At 41.0% G+C, this 22,911-nt stretch overlaps 1 protein-coding gene across 6 annotated transcripts in view; it reads right to left on the bottom strand.

The window, feature by feature from the left end:
• Window positions 1-3,036: 3,036 nt before the first annotated feature.
• LOC148040060 (magnesium transporter MRS2-I-like) overlaps window positions 3,037-22,911 on the bottom strand; it is a 65,407-nt gene continuing 45,532 nt past the window's right edge. For 4 of the 6 annotated variants that reach the window (XM_087696541.1, XM_087696551.1, XM_087696544.1 and 1 more), the window contains 5 exons: window positions 22,855-22,899; window positions 22,734-22,778; window positions 22,602-22,631; window positions 3,793-3,912; window positions 3,180-3,694 (listed from right to left, as the gene is read on the bottom strand). In XM_087696541.1, coding sequence (XP_087552667.1) covers window positions 3,608-3,694; window positions 3,793-3,912; window positions 22,602-22,631; window positions 22,734-22,778; window positions 22,855-22,899 — 327 coding nt within the window. In that variant the 3' untranslated portion in view covers window positions 3,180-3,607. The other 2 variants (XM_087696547.1, XR_015693663.1) reach the window with 2 other exon arrangements.

Genomic DNA, 22,911 nt, shown 5'->3' with positions numbered 1-22,911 from the left:
GTGGCCCTTTATTCCCAACAGACCTCTTGTTTCTAAGGCATCTTATTGTTCACCCTACTAAAGAGACCATAATGTGAATATTTTTTAGTCTTAAACTCATATTGGTGGTGGAGATATTTATTAGAGCACAATTGGAGCCTCATCGTTTGTATTTGACAGCTATTACATGGCATGGAGACTTTGTATGCGTGAGAAGACATATGCAATAAGCTATCACTGAAAAGTAACTTGAAATTTTGCAAGAAGACAAACTTAAAAAGTACAAGTCAAATGTGTGTATTTGTCTCAAAACACTCAAACCTTTTAAGCACACTAGAGGCATATGACTAGCATCATGAGTCATGCATTCACCATACTCTATTCACGAGTTTTACAAAGTTAACTTTTCACTTTCCCATTACCAAAATTTTTAAGTCCAACTTTTGAGCATAAACATTTGAACACAATTCCAAAGTTTCCTCTATCTCAAATTTTTCAAGGTTCAACTTGTGTGCTAAATTTAGAGCATAACTCCAAATTTGTCTTTATCATTACTATTAATTTAAATTCTAATATTGTTGCACTTCTTCTTTCTTTTTCTCTCTTTGCTTAATTTAATTGACTCCATTGTTAATTATATCATTGTAGTCCTCTCACTTAGTTCAATAGCTACTAAAAGGGGACCATCAAATGCTATCCATGAGTGCTTTATGCACCTCCAAAAAAAAAAACATGCTTGGATTTACAACTCACCCAAGTCCTCCCTTATGGTTGCTTTTCTATTTAATGTAATTAATGCCTAAGATATACATTTCAATGTCAAGTCAATATCACACCATAGTGTCTAAAAACATTTTATAAGGACATAACTTGTGTTTTGCTTCATTTTTCAAGTAGGTTCTATAAAACTAGCCTTGAAAACATCAAAACAAATATCAATATGAGTTGGCAAAACTAGTAGGTAAGATGCATCATGAAGATGAGTCTTACAAAGTAGCTTTTACGTTTCTTCACCTAAGGACAATGTGGTTAGAGATTATTCTATTAGGGCTACTAAGACATTCATGTAGAATGTCTCCTAATTGACAAGATTTTTTTCTCTCTCTTGGATAAATAGGCCAAAGCTTATGGTAGCCTAGAATTTATGTAGAAAATTAGCTTCAATCTCTTTGGTGTAGCTTTAAAAAACTACAATGTCTTCATATTTTACAATGGTCTAATTCATACTAATGTTTAACACCATGCAATATTAATGACCCAATATTGCATAGCCTTGGATTGATGGCCATTACTAATTACCTTTCATAGTAAGCAACAATAGCCTTGGATTGATTGTTTAAGAAACTAAAGATAGATTCAGATGCCATATATCAAATCTCTACTTGTGAAAGCATCCTCAACATGAAGCAAAGTTAAAATTTACTTCCCCTATACCAATATCCAAGACCTTAGAAGTAAAGGAGTCCAATGAAGTGTGAAAAAGTTGAACATATAAAATATGAATGTTGCAATCAACAAAGCTAATGCGTACAAATGTGAATGACTAGGCATCAAGTAGCGCATTAGAGTAAACAAGAAAAGTAAATAGAGTATGAATCTATTGAGCCTTGAAAGGAAGGTTATTTTAACAAATTGTCTCAAATTATTTTAAAGAGGTGACCATCACTTGCAAAAAAGAGAAGAGAGTCATCAAACTTATCAATACCCAACAAGTTCTAGTAATCGTAAGGTAGCCATGGAATATTGCAACATGCACCTTTTCACGATTGAAAGCAAAACACTAGGTGAGATCACTGAATACTTTGAAAAATACATGTATACAACACTAACACATATTTAGACATTTGATATTATATTATTAAATTATACAATTACACCTTAATTTTTTTTTAATTATATTTATACACTATATACAAGAACTAACTATGCGTAATATATTTATAATATACAAATCTAGAATGCTTTCAATTAGAATCTACACTACAATTTGCAAGTTTTGCAACATGAATTTGAAATATAAAATTAGCATCACGATACATGCATGATGGATCTTCCAATGGTAATCCTCTCCATTTGATCAAGCATATTACCCTAAGATACCCTCTGTTAAAGTACTAAATCTCCTTCCTATAACTCCAACGGACTTTTAGTTGTCGTTTTGGCATTTGTTGCCACACACATGCACGCACACGCCCACAAATCTTGCTCTCAAAAAGGAGCCATAATCAACCTAGCAAGAGAAGCTATCCCGTAAGAGTATAATGCTAAGTGTTATGATTGTGGAGTTGGTCTATTTAGGAATATGAATTTCAATTCACACATTCTCAACTAATCTTGCCACATCTATTAGATATTTCGCCAAATATGAATACGAGCTTTGGTTCGCATATTCTCAACTAATCCTACTGCATATGTTGTAAACAAGCTACGTATTTAGCCACCCGAGCATAATATCATACAAAAAGTTTCAAGACAACTCTAATGCAGCTAGAAGGATACTACATAACTACCATGAACACCATAGTTCTGTAGCCACCTATCACCATGCTACCTTCTCTACTATCACTTGATAACGATGAATTAGGGACTAAACACTTCGATAATGCAAGAGACCCCATGGAACTCAGATGATCACAACCACATGTTCTCACTTTTGTAGATAGTGCAAATATTATAGCTTTAAACATTTTTGACATTACAGCCAATATCTAGAGGAAATAAGGCCCAATGCCCATCATAATAGGTGAAGATTGCACCATTATCTGTCCCGTATCCATATGTCCCTAGGAGCTTACCAAATCAAGTACCTCTCTTGTGATTACCTAATCCTATGTTTGACTCTGTAAACCTTTCAAAGGTGGGTTTAGATGCAACAGACAAAAGACACAATACATAACAAAAATGTACATAATTCTCATTTGATCCAGCGCCAATCATAGGTCATTTCCTTGGCATGACCTGCTAGTCTTTTTCAAGACCTTTCTGGCTTGTTTAGATCAAGCTCTAGTTTGTCTGTTAACTCCATAACCTTGTTGACCCACATCTCTGGCATTGGGTCAGAAATCCTCCCGAACATTTTCTCGTGTAGCAAATTATACCCACAGATGGGACGAAATGGCCCTTGATGTGGCCACGTTCATGTACATATAAGAGGCAAAAGGTGCTAATGTACAGATTATTGAAGGCATGTATACCTGGGCCACAAGAAATACATACGCCTTGAATCATTCTATAAAGTTGCGAGGAGATCAAACAATTTGTCAGAGCATAGCCTTCAACCATTCAGAGCTTTCATGCATGATGTTACAAGGACCAGGACCAGGACCAGGACCACTATCTAACAGCTCTATCATACCTGGTGAATAAGTCGTTCCATAACAAGACTAATAGCAAAAAATTTGGTTGGAAGGACAGGCAAGAATTTAATATATAATCAACAACTCATTTAAACACCCACAATATTTACTTTCCACAAGATCTTTCTCATATATAGCTCAATTTTCATTTAGATTTCCAGCCCACCCATTGCCATCGTGAATTCATTAACAGATTACACGACCAGAATACTAGCCCAAATTACCTAAAAGGGCTCCAGCACAAATAAGAAAACCAAAAAAAGCCCAAACGATTAGCTGCCAATGAGGCCTTTGTAACGGGCATAGGATATTATGGAAGAGAAGAGGAGAAAACACATCATCCCAGTCAACAGGACCACCTGCAACAGGGAGTCCATTATACAGTTATTATATAATCAGATCAAACAATGAAGCACAAGTTACTCAAAACAAGAAGGGATGTAGCTGGGCAGCTTACCCATTTGAACACATAGTTATGATTATCATTCCAAGGGTAAGGGATATTCATTCCGAAAATTCCAGCCACCGATGCATACAAAGCCATAACCACGGTGCCCGCATTCAAAACCAACTCAAGCTGCACTCAACAAATTTAACTTCTCAGCAGATCAAAACATGGGCCAGCCGAAGCTATCATAAATTAAGACGAATAGGAAAAATAGAAAACCGATCTACTCCAGCGGTATTCAATAACATCACCAGAAAGAACAGAAACTAAACAAAGTGTGTCATATCTAAAAGAGAATGCTACTGGACCTGCTCTAAAAGTGTTTGCCTTCTGACCATTCTTTAGCCAAAATTTATATCAGCAATATAATATTTTTAGTCTCAGAAGTTTTTTTATCAATTAAAGATGTTTAAAAGGCCTAAATACATACTGAAACGGGCACCAAGTTTTTGGGCCAACAAGTGTCAATGTGTGGTGACTGAACACTCTAGCTCCAGTTGTATGTTGATTTTTCTTCCGGAATATACTGTTCAGCTAAATTAATAGTTTGCTAAACTGTGGTCTACTGCCCTTCAAGCTTCCAAAGGCTGGAGATGACTTAATCTAACGACTCAACAGTGGAGGAAGATAAATGCCCATAACAATGCCCTTATATAGGGCATTTTTGGTGTGTTTTGTCTTACCATGTAAAATAAAGGTTATAATTGTAGCAAGGGAGGTCCATAACTTTTGTTGCTATGGTCCGCAAAGAGGTGGCAGCTCCATGGATAAAGATCATTTGTTCCACCCAAGTTTGACCCACTTTGTAACTTCCTTTTTTTGTTATAGAAGCCCCTGGCTTCTTATGTTGTTTTCCATGAGTCTTTGACAGTACCTGGTTGACCATATGGCCCTATATAAATGATCATGTCCATACTGTGAATACATCATTAAATGTTCCATGAAATGAATTACGATCAACTACAATGTAATACCGAAAAGATCATGATTTATCACCTAAAGTCGTCGTCTTCTCTACCTCATCCACCAAGCTACTATTAGTAGTACTACCACTACTACTATACAGAAAGGAGACATCATCATCATCATTAGGGTGAGAACCCAATAAAGCTTGTTCTCATTTTCAGTCTGGAGTCATGGACAACAAAGGAGGAAGGTTGAGCGCTGCAGGATGAAGGCGGAATGGAGTGTGAAAAGCAGGAGGGTAAAAACTGCAAGCAAAACTAAAAGAGAAACAATACACATGGCCGTAACTAGGACAAACCCTTGTTCCCAAAACACTTGTCTGGAAGCATGTTTCATCTGAGCCAAAATGTGTATGTTTCAGGAATGTTTGTCATAAACTTTTGACTTTTGCATCTCTGATCAAGCATTTCTTTGCAGCTTCTTCTATCTTATGAACCATCAAAAGAGGCAGCACAACTCACTATGCTTGAATCACCTTATCTTCACCTCTATGGAGTCATGCATGAATGGCCAGCACTCCTCGTTGACCCAACTGTTTTGCAGCACAGTCTCACATAGTGGTCTAGATCTCCCTTGTATGTGAGAAGGCTGTGATGGTCGATGCATGTAGAACCCCACCAAGAAGAGAAGTGAGCTCCTCTAGTGGTAGCTCTCAACCTATGTAAAGGATCTGTTTGTATACTTAGTCCATGTATACACGACTGGTGGCTAATCAGAAGCAGATCCTTAGATGTGTATGTACATGCATACATACATACATACATACACATGTCACACATGCATTGTGTGTGCGCACGTGCATGCGCGGCGTGCGCGCGCGTGTGTGTCTGTGCATACATTGTTATGATTCCAATACATACATCTTACAAAAGAAACAAAAAGTTGTCTAAGCTAGAGCTTTAAAATGCTAAAATTGATAAAAAGCGTGCTAAACTTACATGCACATATATCTCATTAGACAAAACAACAATGGGAAGGGGAAACGAGACTCATTGAGAAAAACTAGCTCAAGTAGAGAATTGTATGTCTTTTAAGAATGGTCCTCATGGGACATTAAGCCCTGATGAAAATATCCCCCTAAATAAGGTGGCAAGTATGGTGCCCTCAAAAGCGCATAATGATGGCATGGACACATCAATGGTATCAACCTCAGTTTCACCCCTTCTTCAAACATGGGTGTCAAGCTATGCTGATATGTCAATCTATCCAAGATCACCCCCTCGTAGGTGCATGTCCCCATCTTTGCAGGAGGAGGAATTGCAACCAACGGCACTAAAGCATGGCTGGTATCAAATGTCAGCCCCCTGGGATGCATGAAGTTTGTCAAGGCTCTCTATGTGAACCCCTTGTGTTGGCGCAACTACCACCATAGTAGCTAGGATTCTCTATGCTTACAAAGCTCAAAAAGATAGAATATGAGCTTACACTAGTCTGTCACCCTTTTCATGTTGGTGTGCGAAAATGCTTAACCATGGACATATTACATGTGGACAGACTAGATGATAGTGTAAATGCCATTTGCTTAACTTTTCAATGCTTACCCGCAACGGGAGTTGTATTAATGGATGGGAGTCTCGAGTTGTAACTTGTATATTTGCCACATGTTTTTGATATTTAGTTTTGAAATCTATTCTTATTGCAAGAAGTGCAGTCCGGCTGACAAGATTTGCTTAATAAAGAGGAGAAATGTGGGAGATGGGAGTAAGAAGTGAAACACACAACGTGATGAAAGAGACTTGCAATAGGTGATTGAAGTTTCCGTGGTTTTCAGACAATATGGGATGCTAAAGAATGCAATCGTGAGATGAAGTCTATTGCTATAATTTCCATCAATTAAAAAGGGAAACAAGAGTTTTTTGGTGATTGAAAGATTGGTATGTTGCAAAGATCATGTACTGTTATTAAAGGATGAATATAAGACTTTAATCAATGGAAAGTTCAAAGGATTCACAACAGGAGTAACAAAATTGCAAGTTTCTTTGGAATGGAAAGATTTGCTCACATAGTCATGTTTAATACTCACATGATTTGAAATTCTTGAGCTCTTAAAATTCTAGAGTTTCTAGTGCTTATCCACGAAAAGGATGCTGAAATGTATGTTTTTCCACACTGGAATATAGATCTGGAATAAAAGTGGCAGTTACAGTTGCAGTCCAATCCCTGCAGCAACAATATCTGCAATGGATCTTGAAGCTTTGTAGTATTTTATCAAGGGAAAATATGTTGAAATACATGTTTTTCATGCTGAAATACATGTATAAAACTAAAAGAGAGAATTTGCTGCATGTAGCTCTATAGTCTTCGCAGCACTCCGCACTACCTGCAACAGCAGTATCTTCAACGAGCCGCTCCTAAATATAAGGAGACCTGTAAATCTAAATATTTAAGCTCTTATATGGCTGGCTTGAGCTCTCAACGGAGATATGCTATAGGAAACCTTGTTTCGCTTCCCAAGGAGCTGATTTGAAAACTTTTCTTAAGAGAGATTCTTGACTTTTGTCTTGTGGTGTTGTCTTGGGAGTCTATACTGTTGAGAAACCCTTCACCCGCAGTTTTACATTTAGGGTTTCGCATTTTGCGTTTAGGGTTTCACAGTGGACAAGCCCAAAAAGGTGTTGGGCGCCCACAGTTGGGAGCCACTCTAGACAGCCAACACCCTCCCTCTGCCTCTATCACTCATTCTTCACGGCTAATTCATTCAGTCCGTCACCTCTTCTTTCCAGCCTCTCCACTACCCTCACACCCCTTCACGAGGACATTGCGGTTCTGTCTTCATCATCTTCCTTGTGCTACAGCACCCTTGTTCCCTTGTATCACATTCATTGTTGGGAATAAAGGCCTCGTACCTTTAAATGTGCTCGAGTGTGAACACACCCTTAGCACTCATACTTACACATACATATCTATCTAAAAACCTTAAGGTACACTCTCGTCATTGTACCTACAAATGTGCTCACTCTCTACATTGCTCTATCTTACTCTCTCTGTCTCTCACTGCGCGTAACAACTGACTATCTCAATCTCCGTGCCGGACCCATCACTACAAACTAGTATCAAAGCTGACAAGAGATAGCGCAGGTGTTACAAGAGTCCCAGGTGGACTCAACTAGCAAGAGTTGTCACAGTCGAGCAGTCAGTTGTGGCAGGCAAGCTCGTGAGCAAAGGAAATAGTCTCAAGTGACCAGCGACATGAGCAGGACCAAGCGACTGGTCCAACATGGACCAGCGGGCAGCAATGGGCAGCAGCACTCGACACTTGACGGTTTAGCATGCAACGGGCGACGGCTGTTGGTGCGCGACGGGGACAGGACCAGAGGGGCGAGGATAGGTATGACACCCATCATCCAAAAAAAAAAAATCTCTTCAAAAAAATCTTTTTTCAAACTCCTTTCTCTAACCAGGGTTCGCGCGCGCAAGTACAAAAGGTCAGATTTGTGCAATTTTGGCCCAAAAATTAGGGGCTTCTCAAGACTGAGTGCTGTTCATGGAAAATTGAGGCATCTATGTCAGAAATTGCAAACATTGTATGCATTTGAATTGGGGATTTCACCAAAATTATTGAAATTTTGCTCATCTGAGTGAAATTTCTCAACATTGGACCTATAAAATTTGGGGCTTTTATCGTATTGGTGAAATTCTACTCAACTGAGTCAGATTGCCTGACATTAGTGCACATTTCAACCCGAAAAATTTGGGGCTTTTGCGAAATTTTATGAAATTTTGCTAATTTTGCCCGGTTTATACTTTCGGGAACATGTATTAATGCAATTGGGACAGATCAGTCGGTATAATTTGGGGATTTTGCTGAAATTGCTGATGTAGAAAGTGATCTACTCATGAAAGAGATGAATCGGCAGAACAATGCATCCAATAAGTCTTCCAGTGCTTTGCATACTAGGGGCAGATCACAACAAAAGGGCAAATATGATAGCAAGGGACGCAGTAAATCACGTGCCAAATATGTTGAATGTCATCATTGTGGCAAGAAGGGTCACTTTAAACGTGATTGCTACAAATGGAAGAAAGAGAAAGGAAAAGGCAAGAAGACAGATGATAGCAAGAAAGAAAAGAAGGATATTCAGCCTAAGAAAAGCATTGTCAAAATTAAAGAGGTGAATGTAGTCACTCATGACAGTGATAGTGGGAGTGCCATACTCTTTGTCTCTTCACACTTTGGTACACATGCTTTACTTGCAGATACAGATGATGACATGCATACCTGGATTCTCGATTCAGGTTCTTCCTTTCATCTCACCCCTCATCGTGAGTGGTCCTCTGTCTATACAACAAGTCGACATAGTGTTGTCCATCTTGGGGACAACTATGCATGTGAGATTATAGATATTGGCAGTGTGCAGTTACAGTTTCAGAATGGCTCTGTCTTTACACTTCAACATGTACAGCATGTACCTTAGCTCTAGAAGAGCTTGATTAGCACATGGCAGCTAGATGATGATGGTTTTCATACCACCTTTGGTGATGGAAAATGGAAGATCTGTAAGGGATTAAGAGTGATTGCCAGAGGTTGCAAGAGTGATACTTTGTATCCACTTCATGTATCTAGTGTGCGTGACCATGTTGTTGCCGTGACTGAGCAGCCAAGTGTTTCCTTGTGGCATGGCCGGTTGGGACACGTCAGTCAAACAAGAATGAAAATGCTTTCTCGTTTGGGTTACTTGCCTTGTCTTCGTTATGCTGATTTTAGGCACTGTGATCATTGTATTTAGGGCAAACATGCACAAATGTCTCATAAAAAGTCTCTTTCTTTGAAATCTTCTCCTCTAGAGTTAGTACATTCGGATGTATGTCAAATGCCAGGATTATCTTTAGGGGGAAAGAAATATTTTGTCACCTTTGTCGATGATGCTACACGAAAGGTATGGGTTTACCCTATTCATAGCAAGGATGAAGTGCTTGACAAGTTTAAAAATTTATTGGCATTGGCTGAAAATCAGACAGATAAGACACTTAAGTGTCTTCGCTCTAATAATGGTGGAAAATATGTGTCCAAGGCCTTTCAAGCATTTTGTGACAGCAAAGGGATAAAGAAAGAGCTCACTGCCCCTCATAATCCGCCCCAAAATGAGTTGCAGAGCGTATGAATTGGACCCTACAGGATAAGGTCTGTACAAAGCTGTCTCATGCTGCATTTTCCCATGGTTTTTGGGGAGAGGTTATTATGACAACCATTCACTTGATTAATCGGTCACCAAACAGGTCTTTTGGGGGGGGGGGGGGGGGGGTTCCCCAAGAAGCGTGGTCGGGCAAGCCACCTTCATATGCTCACCTGAAAGTGTTTGGCTGCGAGGCTTTTGTGCACATTCGTAAAGAAAAGCGCAGCAAACTTGCGCCAAAGTCCTGTAAATGCATTTTCCTAGGATATGGTGACAAGGGTGAAATGGGGTATAAATTGTGGGATCCCAAGAAAAGGAAAGTAGTACGCAACAATGACGTTATCTTCCAAGAAGATCACATGCATAAACAGCCCAAAAAGACTGAGGAGGTCTGTTGGGTTGTATTCCGGGAAGAAATACCTTTTGGACAGCAAAATGTGCCAGCAATACAGCAGCAAATACCTGCTGTAAATGAACCTGTAAATGCAGGAAATGATCAGCCAGCTATTGCCCATGATAATGAGCCACTACATGTGCAGGAACAGCCAAGACAGCAAGCTATTAATGCTGATTTGACGGCTTAAATGCTAGAACAACATACTGAGAATAGATATTTGCAAGAACAGCCAGCAAACAATGACCATTGGGCTAGGAGATCGTCTAGGGCTACTAGACGACCTGACCGATTTGTCCTTGGTGCAAACAATGTGGCTGGTCTTGCTTCAAGGAAGCAATGGATAGAGAGGACAATAAGAAATTGTATAAAGCCATGTTGTCAAAGATGGAATCTCTTGAAAAAAATGGCACTTGGGACTTGGTGCAGTTTCCTAAGGGGTAGAAAACACTTCCATGCAAATGGGTTTACAAGATGAAGGTCATTTTTGGTTCCTCAGAATGGTTACCGCAAATCGTTTCTGGTCTCAAATCTTTGGGGCCAAAGTACAAAGCAAGATTGGTTGCAAAGGGGTAGAAGCAGGAGCATGGAATTGACTTTGATGAGATTTTCTCTCCTATAGTCAAGATGACTACATTGAGAACCATTTTGGGCTTGGTTGCACTTGAGAATATGGACCTCATACAGATGGATGTAAAGACTGCATTTTTACATGGTGATTTACATGAGGACATATATATGCAGCAACCTAAAGGATTTGTTGAACAAAGAAAAGAGAATATGATATGTAAACTCAAAAGGAGTTTGTATGGGTTGAAACAAGCACCAAGAGAATGGTATCATAAGTTTCATACATTCATGCAGTCCCAAGGCTTTCAGAGAAGTCAAGTGGATCACTGCTTGTATACCAAGAAGGCAACAGATGGCAGCCTGATTATCTTGGTTTTGTATGTTGATGGCATATTAATTGTTGGCAAGGATACTCATGCCTTGGATTCATTGAAGCAAAGTCTTCATGGCAACTTTGACAAGAAGGATCTTGGTGATGCATATCACATTCTTAACATGCGAATACTCAAAGATAGGTCAACAAGCTTACTCTATCTATCTCAACAAGAGTATATCGCCAAGGTTTTGCAACATTTTAATATGGAGGGGGGGAAAACAATTGGGGTTCCATTGCCTCCATATGTGAAACTCAGTGCACAGGACAGCCCTACATCTGATGATGAGAAGGCTAAAATGGCCAAGATACCATATGCTTCAGCTATTGACAGTTTGATGTATGCTATGGTTGCTACATGTCCTGACATTGCCTTTGCAGTGGGAGTGGATAGCAGATACATAGCAACCCCTGGCAAGAAGCATTGGGATGCAGTGAAAGGTATTATGAGATACCTCAAATGCACAAAGGAGTTGTACATCTACTTTGGAAAGCAGAAGGCATCTGTTGTTGGCTTTACGGATGCAGACTATGCTGGTCATGCGGATTGCAAAAAGTCCACTTCTGGGTATGTGTTTACTTTCACATGAGGAGTAGTCTCTTGGATCTCCAGGCTACAAAAGTGTGTTGCATTGTCTACTACAGAGGTAGAGTATGTGGCTGCCACTAAGGCATGTAAGGAGGCTTTATGGCTTTCACGTTTGGTGGGAGAGCTTGGCATCACAAAGTTACCTATTCTCCATTGTGATAGTCAGAGTGCTATCATGCTAGCACGGAATCTTGTCTTTCATGCAAAGACAAAGCACATACAAATGAAGTACCACTTCATTAGAGATGTACTTGGCAGCAAGAGCATTGAGCTTGTCAAAGTGCATACAGATGATAATCCTACAAACCTTCTCACAAAGGGTCTTCCAGCAGAGCGGATTGCTCATTACCGACAGATGATAGGAGTTGGATAGATATATATATTTCAACTTTGTACATACCCATACTTAGCTGATTCTTTTCTCCTCTTAAGGCACATTGCCTTTAGGTGGGAGGTTGTTGGAAATAAAGGCCTCATGTCTTTAAATGTGCTCGTGTGTAAACACACCCTTAGCACTCACACTTACACACATATCTATCTAAAAACCTAAAGGTACATGCTCATCATTGTACCTGCAAACATGGTCACTCTCTACATTGCTCTATCTTACTCTCTCTGTCTCTCATTGCGCGTAACGAATGATTGTCTCGATCTCGGTGCTAGACCCGTCACTTTGGAAATAAAGGCCTCGTCCCTTTAAATGTGCTTGGGTGGAAACACATCCTTAGCACTTGTACTTACACATATATATCTATCTAAATACGTAAAGGTACACTCTCGTTATTGTACCTACAAACGTGCTCACTCTCTACATTGCTCTATCTTACTCTCTGTGTCTCTCACTGCGTGTATCGACTGACTGTCTCGATCTCCATGCTGAACCCATGACTACATTCACTTCATAATTCAGATCTTCATCATTCCATTCATTAGAGTTTTTTCTCTCTTCTCTTCTCTTCTCAGTTTTTGCTAAGTTCACTCTGTGTTCCTCCCTGCAAACCCTACTGTCTCGCTGGTACGTCGTCTTTTTGACATGGTATTAGAGTTGGATCTGCTCAAACATAGCAAAGATCCTCCACTCCAATGTAGGCAAAGACCGGTGGCGGGTTCGGCATCCACTTCTCTTCTTCTTCCGTTGCATCAACATCCTAACTGGCGACTGCTCCCTCCCGCATTTACTATTTTCCAGCTTGCGTTCAGGGCTCCTGCTTCTGCCTTCTACTCCCTGTTGCTGGCGACTCAGCCAAACTACTAGCGGCTCCTTTGTGCTATCATGGCTACTGTTCTCTGCAACCTGGCGGATCAACTTGACTACTAGCGTCTCAGCCAAACTGCCGACGTCTCATCCCTAACTACTGGCGGCTCCTCCATGTCTGCTGGCGGCTCCTCCCTAGTCTGGTGCAAGCTGCATTTGCACCTAGCAACACCCTCCTCCAACTAGGAGCTCGCTTCCAGCCCTTCCACTACCCTCCCACCCCTTGCAACAGACATTGCAGTTCGTGCTTCACACTACCCTCACACCCCTTGAGGCGAACATTGCGGTTTATGGTTCGTGGCTAACCTCTTCCATTTTTTCCTTCTTCAACAAGGCTCACTGGAATCCATGGCTTCTTCCCCAATAGATGACCAGTATACTGGGTGTTCCTACTGCGACAAGAACGGTCATTCCACCAATGACTGCCAACTTCGAGCTTTGCTCCCCATCCCCCGAAGTATATGCATCTCCCACCCGGCACTACCTTTGCCATCTCTCCTTTCTAGGCCACACAGATCGTTCTGCATCGACTATCAGAGTACTATGCTCAAGGCAATTAGACACATTCGATGCACACTAAGTCCTTTCGAGCACATGGAGGATAAATTGGTGCCACGACCTCCTGGAGATCGTCGCAATGCCAACGGCAATCTTCTCCACCTATTTTCGAGTACAATGGCTATCATGGCCTGCAATTCTGCAGTCTGCTCCATCAAGAGCAATGATTGTTTGATACCGTCTCCTCGTTAATCCACTCCTTCAAGAGTCCACTCCTTCAAGAGACAAAGGTTGCTCAACTCCTTTCTCTTCTTCGGCTTCTCGGTCCACTCCCTTGAGAAGCAGTGACTATTACCCACTCATTGCTCAGTCTGAGCCCCACCCTTCACCCTCGCCTACTCAGGTTTGAGAGGCCAACTCTGGGCATTCTTCACCACCCCAGATACCTTCTTCGGCACGATTGGCGATACTTCCTTCATCCTCAAACATTTTGGAGTCCGTGATCCATGAGTTTTTGGATTCCCTATCTACCTCAAAGGGGGATGATCTTTCTTTGCTCTCGGAGGGGACATCTACATCTACTCCGCCTTCAGAGGGGACTCCTATTTCTCCAGTTTCAAAGGGGATCCCCATCTACCGCTCAATCCTTTGCACACCCTAGCGAAGGCCTTTTGCCTTCTTCTTCTAAACTTGGATGGGGTGGCTTTCTTCCAACGGTCAGCTCACCAATTGATACCCAAGATCTCAAGAATCTACCTAGATCCGGGCCTTGAAGGTTCAGCCACGACTTAACAAGGCCTTCATATTCCTTCTTGCATGGATGCACGGAGCTAGTGGCTTCTCTCCCCAAGTTGAGTTTCGGGTTCTCCAGTTCACTCTGTCTACTGTTCTTTACTGCAGGTTCCCTTTCAGGTGGAAATCTTGAATCTTAGGGATCCTCTACATCTTCTTTCTTCTCTTCTTGTCTTGGTCACTTGGTCAACATGGAGGCAACTCCCAAGATCGAGTACAGGCATATCCTTATGGTTCTAGGCACCACACAAAGTCTGACATTTCTCCTATGCATTACATGTTTTCATCATCTTTGTACTAGGGCGCTTGGGCAAGTGAACAATTTCCCCACGAGAGACACCGTCAAAGTGGCACCTATTGCATAAGCATTCTTCAACATGTGGCATTCCATCTCCACCTCACTCCTCTTCTTCCCCTTTTTGGGCTTGAGAGGGGGTATTGAGAAACCCTTCACCTGCAATTTTGTGTTTAGGGTTTCGCATATTGCAGTTAGGGTTTCATAGTGGACAGCCCCAAAAAGGAGCTAGGCACCCGCAGTGGGGCGCCACCCTAGACAACCAACGCCCTCCCACTGAGCCCCACCCTAGGCAATCTGTTGTCTATTTATATGCTGCCTCTGTCACTCATTCTTCACAGCTGATTCATTCAGTCTATCACCTCTTCTCTCCAGCCTCTCCACTACCCTCACACCCCTTCAAGAGGACATTGCGGTTTGTGGTTCGTAGCTATCTTCATCATCTTCCTTGTGCTACGGCACCCTTGTTCCCTTTTATCACATTCACTCCATGATTCAGATCTTCATCATTCCATTCATTGGAGTTTCTTCTCTCTTCTCTTCTCTTCTCTTCTCAATGTTTGCTAAGTTCACTCTGTGTTCCTCCCCACAAACCCTACTATCTTGCTCGTACGTCATCTTTTGACATATACAGACCCACCACGCAATTCACCTACCAACGTATAACAAAAAAGCACATTCATTGAAGAGGATCTCTTGATATGCCAAGCAATGGCCAAGTGTAATGATCCTCTAAATCTACTCCTTTTCAAACCTAGCATGGGGTGTCCACAGCGTGCACTTTCTTTCAAGGTATCCAGTGGTCATACCAAGAAGTCATTGAGTGTCAGAGAGAGTAGATGGTCCTAATAGAATGCCATGTTTGTGCCCAATGTGTTGTTCTTCTTTGCCAAGTCCTAACTATGTCCAATCTAACTATGCCTTGTGTAATGACATGTTGCTCATGCTCAAGTTGACCAAATGCATAAGATGATGCCTCCAAGCTATCGCAAAGGTGGTATTGTCTGGGGACTAATCTTATGTAGCACAAATGAAACATCAATGTATAAATACCAATACCCTAAGTCTTCTATTGCTAGTGGTCATGAGGATTGTAAGCCTTGTCTAGTGTACATGTCCTTAGGGTATCCTTGGATCCATACTCGATGTGGAAAATGCACACACCAATGTGTACATACCAAACACCCTAAGTCGCTATCTATTGAAAGTTGTTGCAAGGATTCAAAGGCTAGCCAAGAGTAGATGTCCTTGGGGTGCCCTAAGTCCCACACTTGTTAAAGAAAGTACATTGTCTTAAACAAGGCCTCGGTCACAACCTTGTATATACATTGTCTTGTGCAAGAAAGACCTTACTTCAAATCATATGAGAGGTCATCTACCTGCCATCCATCATAATACTCCTCAGTCTCCCATGTATACTCTACCCCTATTGTAATATTCACTACACCATCCTCATCCCCCTTCTACACAACATTGAGGGTATCATCCTCCTCCCATTGTCCATTTGCATACCTCCATCTATGGATCAATCTATGTCCCCCATATAGGAGCATCATAAATAAGTGTGGTTATTACCAAAGTGTCAAATAACCAAACTTCATCCTCAACTCGTGGAATTATATACAAGTACATGAAACTAGCCTTCCTTAGGAAAGGATGGTGAAATACATGATTTCTAGCAAATCACGAAAATAATATTTGAATATAGCCTGAAATAAATAATTTACGACTTTAAAATGAATAGATCACTCCTAATTGACCCCTAAACTAGCGTCTCTTGTGGTGTTTCTTAAAGTTATATTCCTCGGACCTCGATCTTGTAGTACAACTGAGAATTAATTCCAATCCTCACAAAGATTGAAGGCCTGGGCACAAACTCAAGAGATACAACTTCGATTCTCCACTTTCTCTATTGGTTGAGCACCGTTTCCTACAAAATCTGGAATGTGTCTCGCCAAAATGACCAACAGCAAAATCCCCAAAGCTGCCCCTTGATTTGAAACCCCTATGGGTACAAATTTGGTCTTCTCCTCTTACTCGCAAGTCAATCTTGCTGTGGAATCTTCTAACAAATCTCGTTCGTGCATGACTAATATTTGATGGCACACTTCCCAAGACAGCTGAGACATATTAAATGATTGAGATTGATTAATAAAGTAATAACAGGAGACACAGCATGTGAGTGAGTGTGTGAGATTTGTCAAATATGAGAGCAAAATCAGTGTTTGCAGGAGAAAATCATCAATTTCTGCCGTTGACTGCTCCCAAACAGCCCAGAAATCAATCGCATGGTTTCTACAGGCTGTTATCAGCTGCTGGGTGCCTTGAAAGTGCTGTCACCAGCTGAATATTCTCTCTTCTCTGTTGTCAAAAGCATCTGAGCAGCAATCACCTGCTCCCACAGCCCTCTCTCTGTATCTCAGCCAGCCTAGTATGCCCTCTCCCAGCTTCCCCAGCCGTGCACAACATTTTTCCTCCCTGTGTGCCGAGTCGCAGACCTGCCCATGCATAACTCAATCTCTAGAAATGAAATGAATTTCCAGCGATTAAATCGTTGTGGAAAATCAAAATTGCTTGGCCCTGACCCAAACTTAGCAATTGCCCATCCACATTTAAGATCCTAAGCCTTTGGACTTGAAAGTGATCAAACTTCCAAAAACCTTAGCCCTTGGCATCAAATGTTTAGATTCTCTAAAATCCCTTGGTGATGCCAGGAGGCATATTTCACAGTGGATTCCGTGAAGTTTTTATTCCACGGTGGATTCCGTGAGGTTTTTCAGCAGATTTCGTAAAACTATATTTATTTGCCGGGGCTCGTACACAAGAGGGATTCCTTGTGCGAGAAGTTGACGGAGACGCATGACCTTTTCGAGCGTCAAATTAATTTAATGTGCACGTGGATGATTCCACAAAATACATAGTAAATTAATGGACGCTTATGAGTTTAGAGTGCACTCAAATTAAATTAAGGTTAGGACAAAGTTCCAACCTATTTAATTATTTTGTAGCCAAAGACTGCTAGGTATTCATTTTTGTGGGTTTTATCTTATTAATTTCTAACAATTGTGAATGCTTCAGTTGATGTGTAGAGCAGGCAACGGTAACGTTGGGAAGCACCGGGAGATGGTGTGAATTCAAAATACCTAGAATAATTATTATTTTTGCTGGGTGTGCACCTTATCACTAAAGGTATGGCACTAATATTTATTTAGGCGTGCTTATTTATTAAAGCGCTTGACAAAACATTTATTATTTTGTAAGCGCATAGACGCTCGGTTTAATATTTCATTATTTGACATTGTATTTGGACACAACCCGACTTTTGGAACGCCCAAACGCTTTACTCTTTATTTGGGCAAAAGCAAACACAAAAGCCAAAAGCATGCCAATTGTAAAGTGAGCTATTTTTGAGCTTGGAGATTAATAAATCTATAAATACATGCCTTGTGAAGCGCTCACATAAGGCATGGGGGGGAGATAGCACCCAATTGGTCTTTTTGTCTCATGTCGTGCAAACTCTCTTATTGCTTTTATGAAGCTTTTGTAGAGTTCTTTGTTCTTGGGGACCTTCCGGCGTTCACTACGCACGCATATAACATCCGATTTGCGCACCACTTGGCAACAAAAGTCAATTCCAAGGGACATTTAATGCCTAGAACTAGGATTTACCACCAAACACCCGATGGTGCCTACCCACCATAACTTCGGCCAATGTCTCCCATTGCCCAAACCACAATTTGATTGTCATCATGCCCACAATTTATCCTGCACTTCACATGTGCACAACTTAATTATTTCAAAAAAAGTAAAACATTCACATCCCCATGATAGCACATCAAGTCTCCAACGTACTTAAGGTTGCGTACCTTCACGAAAGCAAGTCCTTAGCTTCTTCAATACTCATGCAAATATGGCCAAGCAAAGGTAACCCCTAGGCAAACATAAGAGGTCACAATCTCGAGTCTTGGCTATCTTTCCATATCCAAGTTTGGTGATCCAAGTACAAGATGTACTGAACATCTTTACCATGGTCTTTTCTAGATTCACAATCAGGTCCTAATCTACACAAAACTTTTGCAATGCATCGCAATGACGTTGTTGGCTCTTGGGTAAATTTGATATGAGCAAAATCCACAATAGGCAAGATCGGTCGATTTGCCAAGAAGGGGTGCACCAACTCCCCCTTGTGGATAATGTACAACTTGTAAATATATAATCCAAAGAGTGTGGGTCAAAGCGCACAGACCTACTTCACTCCCATAGTACCAACAATCTCCTCTAAATAGCCATTTAGAGCTCAAACCTTGCCTATCACCTCCTCCTAGATCAATATGATCCCCCAAAGCATCTCACTAGGGAATCCCAAGTTCTCTCCCTTCTCATGAATCTATCCCTCTATACAATGTGAAAAGCCTTGTAGAGCATCCACAAAGCAATAGTAGATGCTTCCTTCTCTATGATTCCCTAATGAAAGAAGACTTGATCGAAGGTAGAGAAGCCTTGCTGCAAAATTGCATGCCCTCTAGCTCTCACTCTTTGTTGTCGGACTTGATGTTGAGTTCATACTCAAAAAGAGAACAAAATCTCTATACAAACATTTCAAACCATACTCATCTTGCTCCATGGGGGTCCCTAATCTTTAGAATATACACAATGGTATTGCACAACCAGCCAATGGAAAATCCCTCACATATATTATGTTTGAACATGTGTGCCAAGAGGTGCCAATACATGTCATGCGAGAAATGCTTCGCCACCAAACCATCATTACCTTGTGATATCCCAACCAAGAGCTTCTCAATCTCCTCACAAACTTTGCTAGTGGTGAAGAAATAGCATTAAGGAGGGTAGGGCTCTGCAAATAAGGGTAGCGAGCGAGAGAGAGAGAGAGAGAGAGAGAGAGAGAGAGAGAGAGAGAGAGAGAGAGAGACCTAATCTAGCACTCATCTGGATTATTCTCATTCGAGCTCTTGCCAATGTGTGTCATACTTCTCTGCCACAAACAAAATGAAAATGGAGAAAAAGAAGATGATGAATGAAGAATGAATGATGAATGAGTAGGATAGAGATAAAACTGTGTACTCCCACTGTCCAACAGCCACTCTCTTATGGAAGCAGGCTAAGGGAGAGTGTCTAAGAGAGGCTTCCTCCATGAGCAAAACCCAAGTGCAGCAAACTGCCAATCTCGAGGCAAGAAATTTTGATGTAGATCACACTCACAGCAGAGTAGACAAAGAGGACTGTCTCATACAACAGTTCTGAAGAGGATGAGTGATAAAGATGATGACATAGGGATGACAACAGCAGGCCAACAGGCTGAAATGTCAGACACAGCTGAGTATGAAAGCTGAGATGGCAAAATAAATCTGTCCGCATCCTAGTGACAGTCCCTACAAACAGCAAGAATGAGTCGCTAGAATCAAAATGCAGCAAGTGCAGTAGGCTGAGCATGCAGATGCAGCATGTGGAGAGGAGGAGAGGCTGAAACAGCAGGCAAGAGAACCAGTGTGTGCTGAAGGAGCACAAGGGTGAGTGTCTAAAAGAGCAAGCCTCCATGAAAAGAACCCAAGTGCAGCAAACTACCAACCTTGGGCAAGAAATCTGATGTAGACCACTCTGGAGCACAATAGACAAAGAAGACTGTCCCATACAACAGTTCTGGACAGAATGAATGATGAAGATGGTGACAAAGGGCTGACAACAGCAGGGCAGCAGGCTGGAATGTCAAACCCAGCTGAGTATGAAGGCTGAGATGGAAGAATGCAGCTACATGCAGCCTGGTGACCGTCTCTACAAACGGCAGAAATGTGTGGCTAGAATCAAAACGCAGCACATGGAGTAGGCTGAGCATGTAGATGCAGTATGTGGAGAAGGGGAGAGGCTGAAATAGCAGGCACAACACCAATGTGTGACAGGACAACAGACGATGATGAGAGGAGAGAGAATGTTGACTAATAGCAAGGAAAGATAAAATGGCTGGCACGAGGTGAGAGTGAATGATAGAAGTGGCAGTGCACAATGAGTCCCTATTCAGAACTTTCTAACCCAGTTGTCCTACAAAATGTTCTAGATTCCATATTGATTGATTTAATTCTTTTTGGGATTGTTATGAGAGCCAAAAAAATGCTAGAACTAAATGATTGATTAAGTGGCAATTTCTATAATTGGCTAACACTTCGCACCTATATGCCACACCCAAACAAACTTAATTGCACATCAGATCGAACAAATGTTTTACCGCATGGTTAAAGCTATACTCCATAACCAAGACTCTCCCGAAAGATTTTGTTTCCCCTTGCTCAATCTTTATAAACATGTAGGACAATCCGAAGATGTATCAGATTGCAGCCCATATCAAGATTTTTGCACATAAAACTGAACAACTATAAGGCAAGCAACTTGTTCCATGTACCACCAACAGGGAGGTGTTTGAGAAACCTTGTTCATCTTCTTCAATACCCTCTCAACATATGGTAGTTTCCATATGCGAGTGAGTGCGTGTGTGCACATGTCACACTCAGAGAGAGAGAGAGTGTGTGTGTGTGAGAGAGAGAGAGCTTCAAAATAATTACCATTAAAGCTCCACAGTTGAAGGAAATGCCAACAAGGGACATAAGGACCTTGAGTTAGATCACACATTCAATGCAATGTGATTGAACTATTAAGCTCAAGGTACATTGTTCATCTTCTTCGATACCCTCTCAACATATGGTAGTTTCCATGCTATCATTTGTGAATACTTAAGATGAGAGAGAGAGAGAGAGAGAGAGAGAGAGAGAAAGTGTGTGTGTGCACACGCTTCTCAACAACGATTACCATTCAAGCTCCACACTTGGAGGAAATACCAACAGGGGACATCAACGACCTTGAGATAGATCGCACATTCAAGGCAAGATGATTGAACTATTAAGCTCAAGGTGCCCACTCTGTGGTAACAGTGGGACATCTTGCACGCTTTTCACTGCAAAGCTTATGCTGTCCTTTAGCTGCGAATCGTCCCAAGGGATGACCCTCAAACAACATATGTCACTTATGTCTACCAGATACATCTCTAATTTGCCAGTAGTTTGGCATTTTAACAGTGATGATGGGCAGTTCTGTCTGAGGTGAACTACTTTCCAATTGCTTATATGAGAGAGAAAGAGACAAAGCAGGTTAGCACAGTTGGTAGTTTCAACGCATAGCACTGAACTAACAATTGCACCATGCAGTTATTACCCACACCATACAAACTTCACTGCACAGCCAAGCTTTTTTTTGCAGTCTTGAAGTTTTAGAGATATAACCTGCATTTTGACTTGTAACCCTAAATTTAGTAGTGTGCCACATTTGGAGGTTGCACGCCTTGTAGATTTGTTCTTCATAACATTATAGCCTCTCCATCATTAGTGAACAACAGTTTCAAAAAAGTGAACATAATGGCATTTGAAGGTTGGCATCAAATATTTGCCAACCTTCAAATTTTCAACCAGATCCTACAATGATAATGAGAGATGATGTAAGTTCATATATAAATTCATTGATAACAATGACATTATTCACATTTCCTATACAGACTCACTGACAACATTGACCACTGACCATGTCCTAATGCTATGTTGTGTTTTAAAATAATCTGAATTATCTCGTCTATAACTGGCATTTTATACTGTTCCCTGTGTGATGTCAGTTTTCACCTGTATTACAATGTTGTGACATCTATAAACCGACTAAAAGCTGTCTAAGTTTCTATTTTCTGGTCTCAAGTAATGTGGACGTCATTGATAGTGTCCAATGGTGTAACAATACACAAAATTGTCATTTTCAGTTCTTGAAATGTACATGCTTGTTTTGTTAATGATTGTGCTATGGCCTTGAAAGATAGTTTCTTTTAAAAGATTCACCTTAAAACCAGCTATGCTACTGATCAACCATAACAGTCAAAGCAACACTCCAGAAGACCCCTGTAACCTAAAAATGGGAATGATTATACCTGAATAAGCTGATTACGGTGATTATCCAGCTGCGACAATTCAAAATTGAGTAATTAAGTATGCTTTCTGCAATACTTAGATAAAGAAAGTTTGCCAATAAGTTGACTACTACTGTATCAATGTTGCTATACCTGAATGTTGATGTAGTCTTCTGTGTCATCTATGTACTCCCGAAGCTGACAAAATGCAACCATTAGTATAGAAAGGTTTAAGCTTTCAAGGGAAACCAAGAGAAAGAACAAGATACTTAACAGTGATAAGTTTGTTCAAAGTCCCATCAATCTGCATGAAGTATGCCTGCACAAAAGA

Source organism: Lygodium microphyllum, chromosome 2, assembly GCF_053477565.2.
Source record: "Lygodium microphyllum isolate KBCC chromosome 2, Lygodium_microphyllum_v1.1.10, whole genome shotgun sequence".
NCBI lineage: Eukaryota > Viridiplantae > Streptophyta > Polypodiopsida > Schizaeales > Lygodiaceae > Lygodium > Lygodium microphyllum.
This window is presented reverse-complemented; position numbering and strand designations above follow the sequence as displayed.